This window comes from Heteronotia binoei, chromosome 12, assembly GCF_032191835.1.
Source record: "Heteronotia binoei isolate CCM8104 ecotype False Entrance Well chromosome 12, APGP_CSIRO_Hbin_v1, whole genome shotgun sequence".
Classification (NCBI taxonomy): Eukaryota; Metazoa; Chordata; class Lepidosauria; order Squamata; family Gekkonidae; genus Heteronotia; species Heteronotia binoei.
The window spans coordinates 83,669,634-83,688,577 of NC_083234.1; the positions used below are offsets into that span (position 1 = coordinate 83,669,634).

Consider the following 18,944-nt stretch of genomic DNA (forward strand, 5'->3'; position numbering starts at 1 on the left):
ATAGGCTTTTATGGAACAGACTGGATTGAACTCTGGAGCAATTTTATAGAGTGCTGTCATTGTGAGCTTGACTTTTGCCTTGTTGTTAACAGCTGAACACTTGTCACTAATAGAAGATATTGTTTAGCCTTCTGTTTATCAGTATTTGGGGTTGTCTCTAGAGTGTTGAGATAAACTAGAAGGCGGTGTACCTAAACAAATTAGTGTATTTTTAAAACATTGGTCTTAGCTAACAGAAAAAAGGCGGTGGACACAAACAAGTCTAGGGTGCTTCAAATTAGGTATTTGGCAACATACTGGAAGAAATATTACAGCAAGAAAGCAAGAGAGTAGGAGAAATGGCAGCTGGACTTAAAGAAGCCCCCCCCCCCCCCAAAAAGAGAAAGAACAGAGAAGGCAGAGCTTTGACTCCATCACCTAGCCTACCACCTGGCACAGCAAAGCTTACTGCAACAACTGTGCAAGGAGGCATGAAAGAAATGCAGAATGCCCTGTTGACAGTAATCGCACGCGTTATAATTAGAACCCTCGATGCTTTGTTGGTTTCTGCTGTTTCTTTTCTATTCTCTTGAAGTTCTTTTCTATTCTCTTGAAGTTCTTGTTTAATTTCTGTCATTTGTTCTCCTATATTGTCTACCTTGCCAGTCAGTTTTTAAGGATCCCTGGACCAAAGGAGGCCAAACTGAAAGTAACAAGAGAGCAGGCCTTCTCCGTAATGGCCCCCCACTGGTGGAATCAACTACCGGAGGAAGTGCGAGCCCTGCGGGACTTTAGTCAGTTCTGCAGGGCTTGCAAAACTACCCTCTTTATGCAAGCATATAAGGAGTCCTGAAGACGATACCTGCCATCGAAATATATTTACTGAATAGCACCTTAATTTATTGTAGTTCTTAACTTTTATGTAGTTTTAACTTCTATGTAACCGTTTTAAATGTATGTATTAACTGTATTTTAAAATTGTTTTATGTAAATCATGGGATACCATGTCTTGTTAGCCGCCCTGAGCCTGCTTCGGCGGGGAGGGCGGGATACAAATTAAAGTTTATTATTATTATTATTATTATTATTAGATGCCCAAGTGGTGGACAATACGCAAAAGGTGGAACAGTTGGAAAAAGAACAGAAGATATATGATACTTGAGTTATTTAGTTAGAAATGGACAGAGCAGCCTATATGTTGAGATTTCAAAATGTACCAGACAGATCTGAGGACTTACAGAAAATTCTTAGCAAAGCCCTGGCAGAGGTTCTACAAGTGACTCCGGAGAAAATACAAGAAGAGTTTGATTATGTTAAGAGGGTACCATCAAGTTTCACCAGGAGGAATGAATTACCTAGCGAAATACATTTGAAACTTACAAAGAAGGGAACCAGAGATAATATCTTGAGACAAATAAGAGATAAGTCGGTGGTGATAGCAGGAAATATGGTAAAAATCTTGAAAGAGGTGCCATGGCCAGTCAGACAGAAGAGAAGAGAATATCAAGATCTGACTAATTTTTTAAGAGAAAGAGAAATACCTTATACATGGTCAATGCCAGAGGGCCTGCTTTTCATGTTTGAGAATAAAAGATATAGGATTAACTCCATCTTTAAAGCTCAAAATTTCTTGGAGAAATGTGAGAAAAAGGAAAGAAGAAGAAGGAGAGAAGAGGATGAAGAAGAGAAATCAGATGAAGAAGATATGAGTGGAGCAAAGAAATACCAAACATGGTTGTAGATCAAAAAAGATAGTAATAAGAAGAATCCATAATGGCGTCAATAGTCTCCATTAATGTGAATGGACTTAATTCTCCTATAAAAAGGAGAAAGACCTTCAAATATTTAGCAAAACTGGATACTGACATAATTTGTTTGCAAGAAACTCACATCTTGACAAAGGACCAACATCTCTTGAATAATAAAAAAAACTTGGCAATTTATTTGTAACAGCGGACTTCAATAGAAGGAAAAGGGGCTTGACAACTTACATAAAAGATAAATTTAACCCACAACTACGGTTTGCTTCAGAAGATGGAAGAATTTTATTAGTAGAAATTTCTGTGGAAAACAGGAAAAACTTATTAGCAAATATATACACACCAAATGACCATCAAGAGAAATTTTTCAATTAGTTACATCTTAAGCTTGTAGATTTAGAGTATTCAGAATTTTGCTTAATAGGAGATTTCAATGCGGTTTTTGACAGACAAGTAGATAAAAAATCAGATAAACGAAAAGATTGCAATTGTCAATAAGTTTTTTGAAACTAGCAGGAGAATTAAATCTTGTAGATGCCTGGAGAGCAAGATACCCAACAAGAGATTTTACATATTATTCTACTTGTCATCAATCTTGGTCAAGAACTGATATGTGTTGGCTGTCTGTAGATTTGATGAAAGACTTAGTAGAGACTGAAATCCAACCAAGAGTGATCTCAGTTCACAACCCAGTAACTGTAAAAATTAGAGGAGCTCAAATGAGAAGAAGCTGGAGACTAAATACCCAAATCTTAAAAGATAAACATTTTCTTCAAGAGTTGAAGATTGAAATGGAGTCTTTTTTTAAACAGAATACAACTCATGATGTAAAGATGCAAGTTGTTTGGGATACAGCCAAAGCATATTTTAGGGGGTTGGCAATTAGGTTTAATGCCAAGAAAAAGAAGGAAAGAGCCGAAAACTTTCAAAACTTAATTAAACAAGCAGAGAAAGCTGAAAAAGATTTAAAAGCACAACCCACGAAACTGGAATTTCAAAATAAAATAAAAAAATACAACCCCAATTGAATTTATTACTTGTGGAAGAAGTGGAAAAAAAGTTGAAGTTTGCCAGGCAAAATTATTTTGAACATGCCAATAAGCCAGCAAGATGGCTAGTTTACAGATTGAAAAAGGAGAGCATCAAAAGAAAAATAACAGTTTTGAGGGATGAAAATAATAGAGAAATTTAAAAGAAAGGCGATTTGCCAAATTGTGGAACAATTCTATAAAAAGTTATATGAAGATAAACAAGTCCCAAATGAAGTTTTAGAAGAATAAACAGAATAATCTTACTAAATTTACAGAGGAACAATGAAAAATTTGAATGAACCAATAATAATAAGAGAACTGGGAGAAACAGTAGCATCCCCAAAAAATGGCAAATCACCTGGGCCAGATGGCTTGCCTGCAGAATTTTATAAGGGTTTTGAGGATTGTTTACTGATACCATTTAAAAATCTTATAGAAACGATTCAAAAAGAAATGGAAATACTAAATTCTTGGCAGGAAGCTACAATATCCTTAATCCCAAAAGAAGACACAGATTTGAAAGATATAAAAATTTTAGGCCAATTTCTCTCTTGAATGTGGATTATAAAATTTTTGCTTCAATATTGGCTCAATGGCTGAAGAAAGTGTTATCTGTTATTATACATCAAGATCAAGCAGGATTTCTGCCCAGAAGGTACTTGAAAGATAATGTCAGAACAATATGTAACATAATGGAATATTATGAGACTCATCCAGAAAAACAATTGGCTCTAATCTGCTTAGACACAGAGAAGGCCTTTGACAGCGTACAGTGACAATTTTATGCTCCAACAACTGAATAGTATGGAGAGTGGCCAAAACTTTTTGAGAATGATTCAAGCGATATCAAGCACTCCTTCCAAAGTGCAAAAGTAGTGGTGAATGGCGAACTACCAGAATCGATTCCTATTCAGAAGGAAACAAGACAAGGCTGTCTTTATCACCACTTCTTTTTATTTTAAGTTTGGAGATATTGAACAATCAAATAAGAGAGGACCTAAATATCAAGAGGGCAGTGATCAAGGGCAAACATTACAAGTTGAGAGCTTTTGCAGATTATTTGGTTTTTATATTAGAATAGCCATTGGATTCAATTGACCATCTGACGAATAAGATTAATGAATTTGGCCATTGGGCAGGACTGAAAATAAATTATGGTAAAACGGAATTCTTGGTTAAAAATATGACACCAGAACAAGTTTACCTTCTTCAACAAAAATTAGGATTCTCTAGTAAGAAGAAGGTGAAATATTTGGGTATTTATATTTCGAATTAATGTAGCAATTTAAGTCAGACAACTATGACAAATTACTCAAAGAGATCAAAAAAGATTTTGAGAAATGCTTATATGGCTTTTCTCTCATCTATTTAGTAGCAGAGCCTACTCAGAAGTAGAGGCCAAAAGGTTTTTCCCTATTACATATTTATAGTATAGTTTCATTATAGTATAGAGGATTTCTAGGCAGTGGGGAGTAGCGATTGGATGTTGGGGAGGCGGCTTGCCAAACTCGGCGTGCACAGGGAATGGTGAGCCATTTACATATCTCCCTGAGGGGTTTGTAGGCTCCCGCGGCAGTGGGCCCACTCTTTGTTTTCAGTTTCAATGAGTGCTATAGGATACGCTGCTGTTTTTGCAGATGTAACTTTATGCCTCTTGGGAGGTGCATGTCATGGCCCAAACTCCTTAGGGAGCCGCCTAACCCTGGCCACGCCCCTGATTCCACCTCCTCTTGCGCTGGCGCGGCTCACTGCTGGACTTACACCTCCGCTTGCGTGCAGCCCTTTGGTCCCACATGTCCCCTCCACTGCAGCACAGCTGGACTTACGCAGGCACAAATGTGATTTCCACCGACGTAGGGGATGGTTAGCTCCCAAAGCGCTTTGGGGCCCTTCCAATAGGATTGTGCTCTTAGTGTTTTAACATTTAAATGATAAAGTCGAGGACTTCCAGCTTGGAGTCATGGAGGATTGACGTGCTTCTCATAGAGGAGCAGACCAGAACGTCTGTTCTGGGCAGAGAAGGTGATTCCAACACCTGCTGCCTACATCGTCTAGGCAAGGAGATGGCCAAGACATGCTTATAAAATTCTGAGGAGATTTACTTTGGCTGACGAATTCCAGTGGGGTTCCTTTTTGGCTTTGAAGAGTCTCGGGGGAAGAATTGCATTACAACGTCTACAGAAGACATCTGGGGTCGTTAAATTGACTTAAATTCATCATGAGCCAAAGCTTCTTTGGGACTAATTAATATCTACTTTGGAAGAGGACGGTGCTTTGAAAGGATCATGATTTTTAAAGGTAAAGATCTTTATCACTCCGGGACTAAAATAAGATTTATTTGGAGGAAAAACAAAGGTCTGGATACATTTATATCATATTAAAGTAAAGAAAAAGAAGGAGGGGGTAAATCTGGGACTAAGAGACCACAAGATTAAGAAATGGTAACTTGCAAAAATGTCAGGAGGAATGGGACCCCATTTATAAATGGGCCAAAAGTAAAGGTTTTGGTTTGGAGTAACTAGGTTTCTTTTTGCTTTTCAATCCTCTCCGCCTCCCAGTGTATGACTGGGTATTAGTTTTATGTATAGTGTAGTGTGTTGAAGTGTATAGTAGGTAGTTTGTATGTTGTATGGTTTGTATGATGGTATTTGTGTCTATAGTGTATTTTTGTTTTATGTTTTTTTTTTGTTATGTGCAATCTCTTTTAATAAAACTTTTTCTCCCTAAAAAAAAAAAAAAAAAATCTGGGACTAAGAGAATTAGAGAATAAGGTTAAAAAAAGAAAAACAAAAATTGTTTTGCATACCTGCGGTCGGGTAACAGAAGAGAACTGCAGATCAACAGGACATCACAGGAAGTGGCATCATAGGAGTATCGCAAGACTTCTGAACCATAGAATACGAGACTTTGTGGCAAGAAAGGAAGGAAGCGGCCATTAAGAGAAGGGAAAACTGTAAACCTCCTAGCCCTCTCTAGGGCTATAACCATAGAGAAACATCGGCGGTCATTGAAAGAAGGTCAAAAGTTTATTTATTTATTTATTTATTTAGTGGACTTATATCCCGCCCTTCTGACCGAAGTGTCTCAGGGCGGCTCACAGCATAATAATTCATACAATTCGATTTAAAACATTTACAAATACAATTAAAACCATAATTAGTAAAACAAGATAAAATAAAACCAGCCGTCTATAAGAGCATTTTGTTCCATCCAGAGATGTTCTCATTATCAGTTAAGTGTTATAGGCCTGCCGGAAGAGGGCTGTCTTACAGGCCCTGCGGAACTGCCCTAGGTCCCGCAGGGCCCGCACCTCCTCCGGCAGCTGGTTCCACCAATAAGGTGCCGCTATTGAGAAGGCCCGATCCCTGGTGGATTTTAGACGGGCCTCCTTTGGTCCAGGGATTACCAAAAGGTTTTGTGAACCCGAGCGTAGTACTCTCTGGGGAACGTGTGGGGAGAGACGGTCCCTAAGGTAGACAGGTCCTAGGCCATATAGGGCTTTAAAGGTAATGACCAACACCTTGTACCGGACTCGGAATATTACTGGCAGCCAGTGCAGACCCCGGAGCCCCGGCTGAATGTGCTTCCATCTTGGGAGCCCTAGTAGCAGCCGGGCAGCAGCGTTCTGCACCAACTGCAGTTTCCGGGTCCGGCACAGGGGTAGCCCCATGTAGAGGGCATTACAGTAGTCCAACCTCGAGGTGACCGTAGCATGAATCACTGTTGCTGGGTCGTCACGTTCCAGGAAGGGGGCCAACTGCCTCGCCCACCTAAGGTGAAAAAAGCGGACTTGGCAGTGGCTGCTATCTGAGCCTCCATCGTCAGTTTAAAAGACAACGGGACTTTAAAAATTAGCAGAGCCGGCAAATATCACCATTAGAAGACTAGATTAATTGGACTACGTGATTTGAATTAATTTTGGAGCACTTTAGAAGAAAAAGATTTTTTTAAAAAAAAAGGGGGCAGGAAAGCCGCGGACGCCATTTTGGAGAAAATAAAATTTTTAAAAATTAATATCTCGTCTTTGGAGCTTCAGAGAACAGCAGTTTTGGGCTCATCTGAAAGGGCATGCTCCATTCTATAAAACTGCATTGTTAAAAAGTGATTTGGTGAGGTCAACTGTAAAGCCTATATTTACAATGGGAAGGCAGTGATGTCAGCCCAAAAACCAGGAGCAAAGCAGATACAGACAAGGGCTAAGACGTTGGAAGAAGCGAAAACGTCTAAAACACAAGATCAAATGGATGCCATGGAGGCAAGATTGGTTAACGTGATTAAAGACTCTATAACTGAATGTAAGAAAGAATTAAAAAAAGATATAGAAGTCCTCAGTAAAGATTTCCAAGCAGTGTCAAAGAAAATGCAAGAAGTTGAAGAGAAAGTGAAAGACCATGATGTAAGAATTAATACAGTGGATTCCACAATTAAAAAAATGCAGGAGAAAGCAGTACTACAAGATTGCAAGTTAATGGAAAATCAGATACGTTTGAGAGGGGTGCCTGAAACTGATGAGACTGAATTAAGGACATATATAATAAAAATCATTGCTGGATTTTTGGGAGATGATCCTGATGAAACCAGTTACTTTTATGACTACATCTACAGGGTCAACTCAGACTATGCAAGGAGAAATAAACTACCAAGAGATGTAGTAGTGAGATTTGTGACAAGAGATTTGGTGGGTAGGATTTTAAGTAAACAATTTGAGAGCAAATTGGAGGTGGATGGCAGTAGTGTAAGAATTATGAAAGAATTGCCAAGGAAGGTCATAAATGACAGAAGATTATATAAAAAACTGACTGATAAGCTGAGAGAAAGTGAAATAAGATATAGATGGATACTTCCAGAAGGTCTGGGTTTTGAATACAAGGGGAAGAGGTTTACCATCACAACCACTCAAGACATGGTGAAGTTTTTGCAGGAGAATAAAGAATTTGGGGGTACAAATTAAAAATAGAAAACCATAATGGATTACAAATTATTATCTTGGAATGTAAATTGACTTAATTCACCACAAAAAAGAAGGGCAACTTTTCATTGGATTGGGAAGCAAAAATGTAACAATTTTCAAACAAATTATTAAACAAATGGATTACAAATTTTTATGGAATAAGCAACTAGGTATGGAATTTTGTTCATTGGCTAAGGAGAAAAAAAAGAGGTGTGATTTTTATATGAAGCAAGAATTAGACCCCAAACTGATTTTTAAAGATGATGATGGTAGATTTATTGCGATGGAAGTGATGCTGAACCATAAAAGAACTTTGTTATTGGGATTGTATGCCCCAAATGGAGCAAAATACTCTTTTTTAAGGATATTATGCAACAACTATGAGCAAATTATGTTAATGGGAGAATTTAATGGAACGATTAGAAATATTTTGGACAGATCTGGGGAAAAAAATAATGAAGGAAAACTACCAAAATCTTTTTTTGAACTAGTTAAGCAAGAAAGTTTAGTGGATATATGGAGGGAATTTAACCCTAAAGTATGGGACTATACTTTCTTTTCAGCAAGACATAATTCTTTCTCAAGGATCGATATGTTATGGATTACAAAAAAATTGGGACTTACAACAAAAAAAATAGAGATTCTTCCTAAAATAGGAGCAGACCACAATCCACTAATGTGGTCTGCAAAACCTATAAAAAAGACTGAGATGGTGGATAAATGAAGATTTGCTGCAGAAAAGGTGTTAGTAGAGTCTCTGGAAAAGAAGATTAAAGCTTTTTTTTCAAATAAATGAAAATGAGAACATTCAATTCCAAACAGTGTGGGATGCATATAAAGCAGTAATGAGGGGCATCCTAATTACATTGAACAATAAAGATAAAAAAGCCAAAGAGAAACAAATGATAGACTTACAAAAAGAGATTGGAAAGAAGGAGAGGGAGTTTAAAAAGAGGCCTGGGAAAAAGAAAATTATAAGGGAGATTGCAATACTTCAAGGTCAATTAAGACGTTTGTTAAATAAAAAAGTCGAATGTAATCTAAAAAGGCTTCAACAAAAATCTTTTGAAGGTGCGAATAAACCTGGAAAATACCTGGCTTGGCAAATGAAAAGGAAAAGGAAAAATAAAATTATTAATAAAATTATTTTGGGAGACAAGGAAATTGTTGACCAGGAAGGAATTAAAAGAATTTTATAAATACTGTGCCAAGTTGTTTAAAAGTCATGCGGTGGATAAGGAAAAAATAGATGCATATTTACAGAAAAGTTACAGATATTTACAGAAAATTAATGTAAACTGACAATATGGAGAAGGTACTAAATGAACCAATTGGAAAGGAAGAAATAGAGGCGGCAATTAACTCAGTGAAATTGGGGAAAGCTCCCGGTCCAGCTGGTTTCACAGCAAAATTTTATAAAGTCCTCATGGAGGCTCTACTTCCAAAACTTCAGAAACTGATGAATATTATCAGAATAGATGGGAAAATACCTAATACTTGGAAAGAAGCAGTAATTTCATTGATACTGAAAGAAGATAGAGATGCCACGAATGTAAAAAATTACAGACCAATTTCATTACTTAACAATGACTACAAAATATATGCTAGAATATTAGCAGAACGCCTGAAGCAGCATTTGAATAATTTTATTAAAGAAGAGCAATCTGGGTTTCTTCCGAGGAGGCAAATCAGAGATAATATCAGAACAGTAATAGATATTATTGAATATTATGAGAAACATCCTGAAAAAGAAGTAGCATTTTTCTTCGCAGATGCAGAGAAAGCATTTGATAATGTGCATTGGGATTTTATGTTTGCAGTAATGGAGAAATTGAGATTGGGTGAAGATTTTGTAAGAATGGTAAAGGCGATATACACTGAACAACAAGCAAGACTTGTATAAATGCAGATTTGACAGAAAATGATAATCAGTAAAGGAACGAGACAAGGTTGTCCTCTATCTCCATTGATATTTATAATAAATTTAGAGATATTGCTTATGCGAATCCAAGAAGATAAGGAGATAGAGGGACTAAAATTTAAAGGTTTTTCTTATAAATACAGAGCGTTTGTAGATGATGTAATGTTTATAAATGAAAATCCAACTCAAGTCACACCATTGCTGCTTCGTAAGATAAAAGGATATGGAGAGCTGGCAGGCTTCTATAAAAATAAAGAAAAGTCAAAAATTTTGTTCAAAAACATTTCAAAGATTAAACAGGAAGAACTACAAAGCCTATCAGAATGTGAAGTGACTTCTAAAGTAAAGTATTTAGGAGTAGAGATAACCAACAAAAAACATTGACTTATATAAAAATAACTATGAGAAGCTCTGGCGGAAAATTGATGGAGATTTATCAAAATGGAACAGGTTGAATTTGTCTATACTGGGCAGAATTTCAGCAATTAAAATGAATGTGTTACCAAGAATTATGTTCTTGTTTCAAACAATTCCAATAGTGAAGGATGACAAACAATTTAATAAATGGCAAAGGAAACTTTCAGAATTTATATGGGCTGGCAAGAAACCAAGAATTAAAATGAAAATTTTGACCGATGCAAAAGAAAGGGGAGGGTTCCAATTGCCAGATCTAAAATTATACCATGATGCAGTTTGCTTGGTGTGGATCAAGGAATGGACAACATTATTAAATAGAAAATTATTAACATTAGAAGGCTATGGAAATGTTTTTGGTTGGCATGCATATCTGTGTTATGAGAAAAGTTAGATGGATGGCTTTTTCTTACATCATTATATAAGAAGTAATTTGTTAAAAACCTGGTCGAAATACAAAAAATATGGGGATGAGAGGAAACCACTTTGGATTGTGCCAACAGAAGTAATAAAGCTATACTCAGATATTAATGAAGAGAAATGGTTATCATATAAACAATTGTTAAAAATACAAGGCGGTAAGGTGGAATTAAAATCAGTGGAAGAATTGGATTATAAGTATAATTGGTTTCAATTGCAACAAATTAAAAGTTTGCTTGAACAAGATATTAGAAATGATGGAATAAGACAAGAACGAACAGAACTGGAGAGAATGCTGTCTGGCGGGAATGAAAAATTGATTTCAAGAATTTATAAACTATTATTGAAATGGTCTACAGAGAATTAAGGGGTCAAATCTCAAATGATAAAATGGGCGATCAATATAAATAAAGAAATACAGATGGAACAATGGGAGTATTTATGGAAGAACTCTATGTAGATATCGACATGTAATAATATTAAAGAAAACTTTTAAAATGTTGTACAGGTGGTACATGACTCCTAAGAAATTGTCGAAAATGAATAATCAGGTGTCTGATAGATGTTGGAAATGTAAAAAACATGAAGGATCTTTCTACCACATGTGGTGGACTTGTGAAATGGCAACACAATTTTGGCAAATGGTTCAGCAAGAGATTTCAAAGATTTTGGGTTACAATATAAAGAAGGCACCAGAAATCTTTTTGTTGGAATTACAAATGGAAAATTTTTGGAAACAAGATAGAACGCTACTTTGGTACATGCTTTCAGCTGCACGGACATTGTATGCGCAGATGTGGAAGCAAGATAAAATACCAGAAAAGTGGGACTGGATTATGAAAATTATGCATTGGAGTGAAATGGACAAGTTTACAAGAATCTTAAAAGAATGTGATATAGAAAAGTTTAATAATGAGTGGGCTAAATTTCAGAAATATGTTGAAAAACAATGGAAGGTGAAAGGTGATTTTTGATAATAGTTAAATGTTAGGGGAGAGATAAATGGACTACAGTTAAAATGTGAATATATCCTTTTTTCCCCAACCTATTTTGATAAGGATTATAGTTAATGGGAATATATATTTCTTTAGCTTTATTTTATTTTTATGATAAGGATTGGGGACTAAAGGACTATAACGAAGATGGAAAATAATTGTAGCAAATGGCTCTTTCCTTATCTTTATTTTACTATAGTTATAAGATTTTTTTATGAAGATTCTTAAAATGTTAAAAATACCTTATTTTTCTTTGTATTTTAAGTAAAATGCACCGGTGGAAGTCACGAAAAGGGGGGGAGGGAGGTGGGAAATGTGATGCAATATATTGGTACAATTTTTTTTAATAATAATTGAATATTAATATAATATGTTGCAGAATAATAAAAATTGTTTTACAGAAAAAAACATTTAAATGATAAAGTCATTCAGAGTTCACTCGGTTGCTTCATTTAACAAAATACTTTAAATTTTAATAAGCAAACACTGCCACTTTTGTGAGATGCCTAGGCCAAACCCACAATGGCCATTTTTTTATACAGAAGTTAGAAAGAAGAAGAAAAATGACTGACTGCAAGTTAGTTCTAGCACTGTCTTGACCTAATGTACCTGAAGTGCTTTTTTATTGGCTTTGCCTTCCAGAAGTGGAGTATGCCACAGTGACCACTCGCATCGTGTCCCAGATCAAAACCAAGGGTGCCCTGGGAGTCTGCTTTACTTTCTTTGGCACATCCTTCCTTTTCATCACATCCCATTTCACATGTAAGTATTTTCCACCACACATTTCCCACCAACATAGGCCCTGGGCGGGGTGGAGTGTTTTGTTCCAGAGCTGATGACTTGGACACCATAATCAGATGCTCTACTACTGTCTGGTTTTAAAACTATAGAGAAAAAAGGGGGGCTCCCTGAGTTTAAGCAAGACTATAATAGAAAAAATGTCAGGGTGAAACTATACTATCAAAACATATGTATGTAATGGGGAAACCCCTTTTGGCCTCTACTTCTGAGTAGACTCTGCTCCTAACTGATCTAAGATGAACAATATAAATGTGCACAAAAGGCACTTTAATATTCCAAAGCTTCTACCTTAAACAGATTGCAATATGAAGCACAAGAGTGCACACAGGCACTTAGACATAACCTCTATTCCCAAACACTCTGCATTAAAATTAATTCAAACAGTCTGCAGAAAAATAAATCAACGTGCACGCAGGCACTTTTAGAAGGTTAAGTGTCTACTATTAACTAATAAACCAAAATCATGAGAAAACTGTAATGAATTCTTTCATTCAGATTGCTCACAGATAAAGAAAGAAACAAATTATCCCACTTCACAGTCTTGCACATTCAGTCCACTGTTTTTTCAGTGAGGTGTAGGATAAAGAATAAGTTCATCCACATAAAGCCAGTCCACGTTAGCCGGTGTCAAATGTTTTGTTGCCTTTTTCAAGACTGATGGCTTTTAAGTGGATCTGTGGAGAAAATGCACAACATTCAACAGTACAAAAAATGCAATAAACGTTATACACCTTTAATAAAGGTTGCATATTATTACTCCTTACCCCAAAAATCCTGTATCTTCCTCACAAGGCTCTAGCTCATTCTTTGTAAAGACAGAGTGGGTTCTCAAAGGACCATTGTATCACTCTCTCTCTATGAAGGTTGCCTTCCTGATTGCATGCAGGTGTTGCAATTTAAAGTGACTTACTAACTGAATCTCACCCTATTCACTTCTGATCTATTTGATGCTAGTTTTGTTTTTACAAGAATGGTGAAAAGTCCAAGCATTGATTCAAGCCCAGAGGGGGAAAAGTTCTTAATGTAAAAATAAATTCTCTTTCTGCAGTAAAACCTTAGAGACGTTTTCCCAACTGTATTGTCTAGTCTTATGTGTGTATATCACACAGAATTTCATGTCATCTGCAGTGTGGCCAGCTCTCATATTATGTTCCACAATGGGGGCATCTTTAATTTGATTATGAACCCTAGATTGGTGTTCTAACACCCTTGTTCGTATTGCACGTATGGAAATTCCTGTGTACAGGAATCCACAAGAGCAGACTAACAAATAAACAACTTGTTTGGTTGTGCATGTGGCAAGGAAAGAAAATTTAAGATTTATGTCTTTAGCTGGAGCTGTGAAGCTATCACCCTCAAGCATAAATGTGCATGCTTTGCAGTGTCCACATCTGATGTTCCCTTTTACTCTAGTAATCTGCTCATCTTCTTCGAGGTCTCTGTGCAGTCCCACACATGGGTCTTGCCGCAGGCAACGGATCCATACCTCGGAGTCTCCAATAGCTCGCCTAGAGTGTTTTTGGCGTGCTTTCCACTCGCTCTGGGGAGCAGGCATTGACTGCGCATGCCTGGAGCGAGCGGGAGGCGCCATTCCCACTCAGTTTCTTCCTTTCCGCCTCCCGGACAACACCTACCTTGCTGCGTTCCTCTCTCAGCTCGTCCTTCCCTCAGCTCGTCTCTCCTGTTGGTATCGTATTTCTCCCTCATTCTAGATTTTTCTTCTATCGTTTTCGTCCTTATAAAATTTAAAAAAAAAAAGCCCTTACGCTGCGCTTTCCTTTCCCTTCTTCTCCCCTTCCTCCCCTCCCCCGTCCAGAGCGTATGGAAGGGAAAATCACGTTTAAAAAGTGTCAGAGCTGTGGATCTAAAATCCCCACTTCAGACGGACATTCCTACTGTCTTTTCTGCCTGGGTGAATCTCACAAAGTAGATACTTGCCCTCACTGCACCAGTTTCGGTAAACAGGCACGAAAAAAACGAGCGGCCAGACTTCAAAGTTTTCTACTCGAGAGGTCTCTTCAGGCTACGCCCAGCTCTGATTTGCCGCCTCCCCCACAACGAGCGGGAGATTCGGCTGTGTCGGCTGTCCTTCACGCTCATAAGAAGCATAAGTCCGACAAGAGACCACCTAAGCACTCCAACACCGGCCATAAGGCTTCGAAGAAGTCTCGCCATACCGATTTGTTGGCCTCAGCTCCGAAGGAATCCCGTGATCCGATACGGTTGACTTCCCCGAGGGCTACCACTTCGACAGTTGTAGCGACTTAGATGGCGTCAACTCCCTTACACTCGGCTCCGATCGTGCCACCAGAGCTTTCGGCGCCCTCTGACGTCATTTGCGAAATGCCTCAGCCTCACTCCCCAGCTGCAGTTGAGATTATACCAATCCGATCTCGCTCGCCCTCGGTCCACAGCGTTGTACCATACGACATCCTCGAACCCGACCCCCGTTTGGATCCGAATTTGTCTCAGGAGCATCCCCGTTTGCTGATACGGGCTGGATCCTTTTGGAACATCGGTGTCTCTCCACTCTATAGAGAGTCCTCCACTCAAGTCTCCACCCAGCATGTGCGATCCCGCTCTCTGGTTCGACGTCGTGATCTCCGCTAACGCTCTCCATACCAGGACTATTACCATAGGGGCCGATATGATCATTCCTCGCTCTCCAGGTCACCATCTCCCAGACGCCACTGGGTTTACCGTCGTTACTCCCATTCCCCTTCTGAGGAGAGTTCCTGTCGCTCTACATACCGTGAGTTCGATGTCGACCCCCACATTCGTGACTTCGAATCTCCTCGGTACCGTGAGTTTTCTCGAACCCGAGACCACGCATCTCCTCGATACCGTGAGCCTTCTCGTTCCAGAGACCAGGAGTATCTCTCTTCTTGGGACCGTGAGACCCTTCGACTCTGTGAACCTCCTCGGTACTGGGAACCGTACAGAGAGTCTCTGATGCCTCGTACAGCCTCTGCCACCTTATCTGCTGCACCAGCTACAACCTCTGCATCGGCCTTGACTTCAACTGCCGTACAGGCTAAGCCTTCCGAGGAACGTGCATCCACCTCTGCACCTACCAAGCCTCTGATTTCTCCTGCAACCGAGGAATCTCATTCTGAACTCGGCAGTTCTGACCCTTCCGACTCCGAGGATCCTCCTGCTTCTCCTGCCTCAGATTTGACACAGCCTGCCCGTCTCTCCCCATTGGACGGTGGGAAGGCCTACCTTAACTTGATCACCACCATGGCTGAAGCCCTTAATGTCACTCTTCCTTTGGACTCACCTAAAGTCTCTGACATCGTCCACGATCTTGTTCAGGTAGATTTTCCAGCGGGATCACTTCTACCTATGTTGCCAGTACACTTGGAGGGTTTGCGTGAGGCTTGGGACAAACCTGCTTCGATCCCACCTACCTCAAAGCGCTTTGATTCCCCGTGCAGAGTGCACGCGCCTGACTTGAAGTTTCTAGCCTCCCATCCAGCTCCAATCTCGATAATTGTCCACTCAGCAACGAAGGCCAAACCATCTCGGCACCCTACTCCACCTGATCGTGAGGGCCGGAAGCTGGACACCTTGGCTCACAAGATTTACAGCCTTACCTCAACCAACTCCAAACTCAATAATTACCTGGCTTATTTTGCGGCATATACATTTAACCTTGCCAACCAAATTACTCCACACATCCCTTCCATGCCTGAAACTTCTCAGAAAGCTGTATCCAATCTAGTTTCTGAGCTATCACGAGTCTCGAAGCAGCAGATCAACACTATCAGACATGCTGTTTCGTGCTCATCTAGAGTTTTTGCCTCATCGGTGGCTTTGTGTTGTCACGCCTGGCTGAGATCAACCAACCTACAACCCGACATTAAGCAAAAAATTGAGGACTTACCCTTTGATGGCCTTGGCCTTTTCCATGCCTCTATAGATGAGGTCCTGACGTCCGTAGATGATGGCTGCAAGAGGGCAAAGCGCCTTGGAGTTTCCCAGCCAGCCTCTCAGCAATTCAATCGACCTCAGTCTTGGAGACCATCCTTCCAAAGGCGTCAGTGCTCTCCTAAGCAGTCCGATTATTGGAAGAGGAAGCCTTCCCAGCAAAAACAACCCTTCCAACAAAGGCCTCGCTCTCAGCCTGCAAAGAAGTCTGCTCAACCAGCCAAGCATTCTCTTTGACTCCCCTCTACATCTCACTCCACAGCTGAACCCCTGCTATCAAACACGTCTTCTCCCGTTCTATCCAACCTGGAGCTCAGTCACCACGGACTCTTGGTGCTCACCATAATCCATCTAGGGTACGCAATCAAGTTCGTTTTGCCACCTCACCACCACTACTTCACCGTTACTCCACCCTCCCCTCATCTCAAACAGGAGATTCTGGACTTGCTCCAAAAAATGCTATAGAACCTGTTCCTCTTCACCATCGGGTTTCTACTCACGATATTTCCTGGTGCCCAAGCGGGATGGGGGGAAATGACCCATTCTGGATCTCTGGAGACTAAATAAGTGGATAGTCTACAAGAAATTCAGAAAGATCTCCGTCCAATCCATCCTTCCTCTAATTCCGCAGGATTCCTGGCTGGCATCTCTGGATCTCCAGGACGCTTATTTCCTTGTGACCATCAGGCCTCAGCACCGCAAATATCTTTGTTTTGCCATGGGACATCATCACTTTCAGTACCGATCTCTCCCGTTTGGACTGTCCACTGCGCCCAGAGTGTTTACGAAGTGCATGGCGGTGGTGGCAGCTGCTCTGCGCCTTCGTGATATTCTAGTGTTCCCGTATATAGACGACTGGCTGCTCATCGCTCCTACAGCTCATCAACTGGCGAAGAATCTCAAAACAACACTCCCCCTTCTCGCCTCCCTGGGCCTGTATGTGAATACTGCCAAGTCCCACCTCATACCAACTCAAGACTTATAGTTCATAGGCGCTCGTCTCTGCACATCCCCTCATCTAGTTTACCTCCCCGAGGATCGTGCCCGTACCATTATGTCCCTGGTTCAGGGGTCATGCATACTCCAATGCAACCAGCAATCACCATTCAATGTCTTCTGGGCCTCATGGCTGCAACAACCTCCGTTTTGCGATTCGCAAGACTGCACATGCAGCATCTCCAGCTTTGGTTTGTTCGTGCCTACCATCCACACGTACAACCACAGAACACCATCCTTCATGTGCCTCAGAGGGTTCGTCTCTCCCTTACCTGGTGGACAGTAGCAGACAATTTACTTTGTGGAATGCCCTTTGTTCTTCCTCCTCTGTCTGTCATCGTGACTACAGATGCCTCCAAGTGGGGATGGGGAGCTCACTTAGAGGACAAGACTGTCAGAGGTCTGTGGACTGCACCCGAGAGGGCTATGCACATAAACTGCCTAGAACTCATAGCTGTTCATAGGGCTCTTCAATTGTTCCTTCCATCTGTAACCAACCGACATGTCCAGATCACAACTGACAATATCACCACGGTCTTCTATGTCAACAAACAGGGCGTTAACATATCTCTTCGTCTGTGCCGCATAGCCATCCTTCTTTGGGAATGGTGCATTCAACACAATATTTACCTGACTGCCATTCACCTTCCAGGGATAGAGAATGTCTTGGCCGATTCTCTCAGCAGAATTCGCATAGACGACCACGAATGGTCTCTCAATTCTTGCTACTTGCATCGAATCTTTGCATGTTTTGGGACTCCCAAAGTAGATGTTCTTGCTACGAAGGACAACACGAAATGCCCTCTCTTTTATGCAAGGAGAGGCAACGATGCTTTCCTTCACAATTGGAAAGGTCCTCTTCATTACCTTTTTCCACCAACTGCTCTGATCACCCGATCTCTGCTCAAGATTGCTTGGGATGGTACAGACTGCATACTGATAGCACCATGGTGGCCACGACAACCGTGGTTCACGAGACTCCTTCAAATGTCTCATCATGCTTATCGCCGCCTTGGCAGACAATCTTGTCACACAGGGTCATGGCCAGGTCTTGTCAAGTCTGCTTTAACTCTGGTCAAGCCTGTATTCAATCTTTGGTTCAGGAGAGAGGTATCCTGGGTAAAGCCACACTGTATTCCAATGCTGCTAGCCTGAACTCTCCTCACCCCCCCTCCTTTCCTTTGTTATGTAGTTTTGCTTTGAGATGGGAATATGTGAAAGAGATTATGGAGCCTTCTCAGGCTGGGCGGTGGGGGAGGTTGGAGTCGGGAAGACGCTCAAGGCCAAGCCGGGCCTGAGAACGAAATAGTAACATCAGCATGTGAATGTGCCCTGCATAGTGTGCCCCTCCCTCAAGAATCCTTTTGATGTGTACTTTATATGATTGCCTTCAACTGTATGATCTTTAGTCTTTCAATCTTCTTGTAGTCGAGAACAATGATATCAATAAACTAGATACTTTGAATCAACAAGGCCTTGTTATTGAATCAGCCGACTTGACAGGTCTGGCACCACAACCCACAAATTCTACATCTTACGGCTTGGAGAATTCGGCCACATCCTTACCACCGAAAGTAGCTGAAGTTATCCTGAATGCTCGAAAGCCATCTACCAGGCATTCATACCAGTGCAAGTGGAAGCGTTTCTGCTCGTTTGCATCCTCCCATCATCTTAATCCTGAGTCTGTACCTCTTCCTTCGATCCTGGAATACCTTCTGTCTCTGCAGGGGTCAGGTCTCAGCTACT

General features: G+C 40.3%; 1 protein-coding gene across 3 annotated transcripts in view; it reads left to right on the forward strand.

Annotated features, from left to right (window-relative positions):
• Positions 1 to 18,944, forward strand: part of INPP5E (inositol polyphosphate-5-phosphatase E) — a 128,423-nt gene that overhangs the window by 44,349 nt on the left and 65,130 nt on the right. For all 3 annotated transcript variants that reach the window (XM_060251196.1, XM_060251195.1, XM_060251193.1), the window contains exon 5: positions 12,114 to 12,233. In XM_060251196.1, coding sequence (XP_060107179.1) covers positions 12,114 to 12,233 — 120 coding nt within the window. The remainder of the gene's footprint in view (positions 1 to 12,113; positions 12,234 to 18,944) is intronic.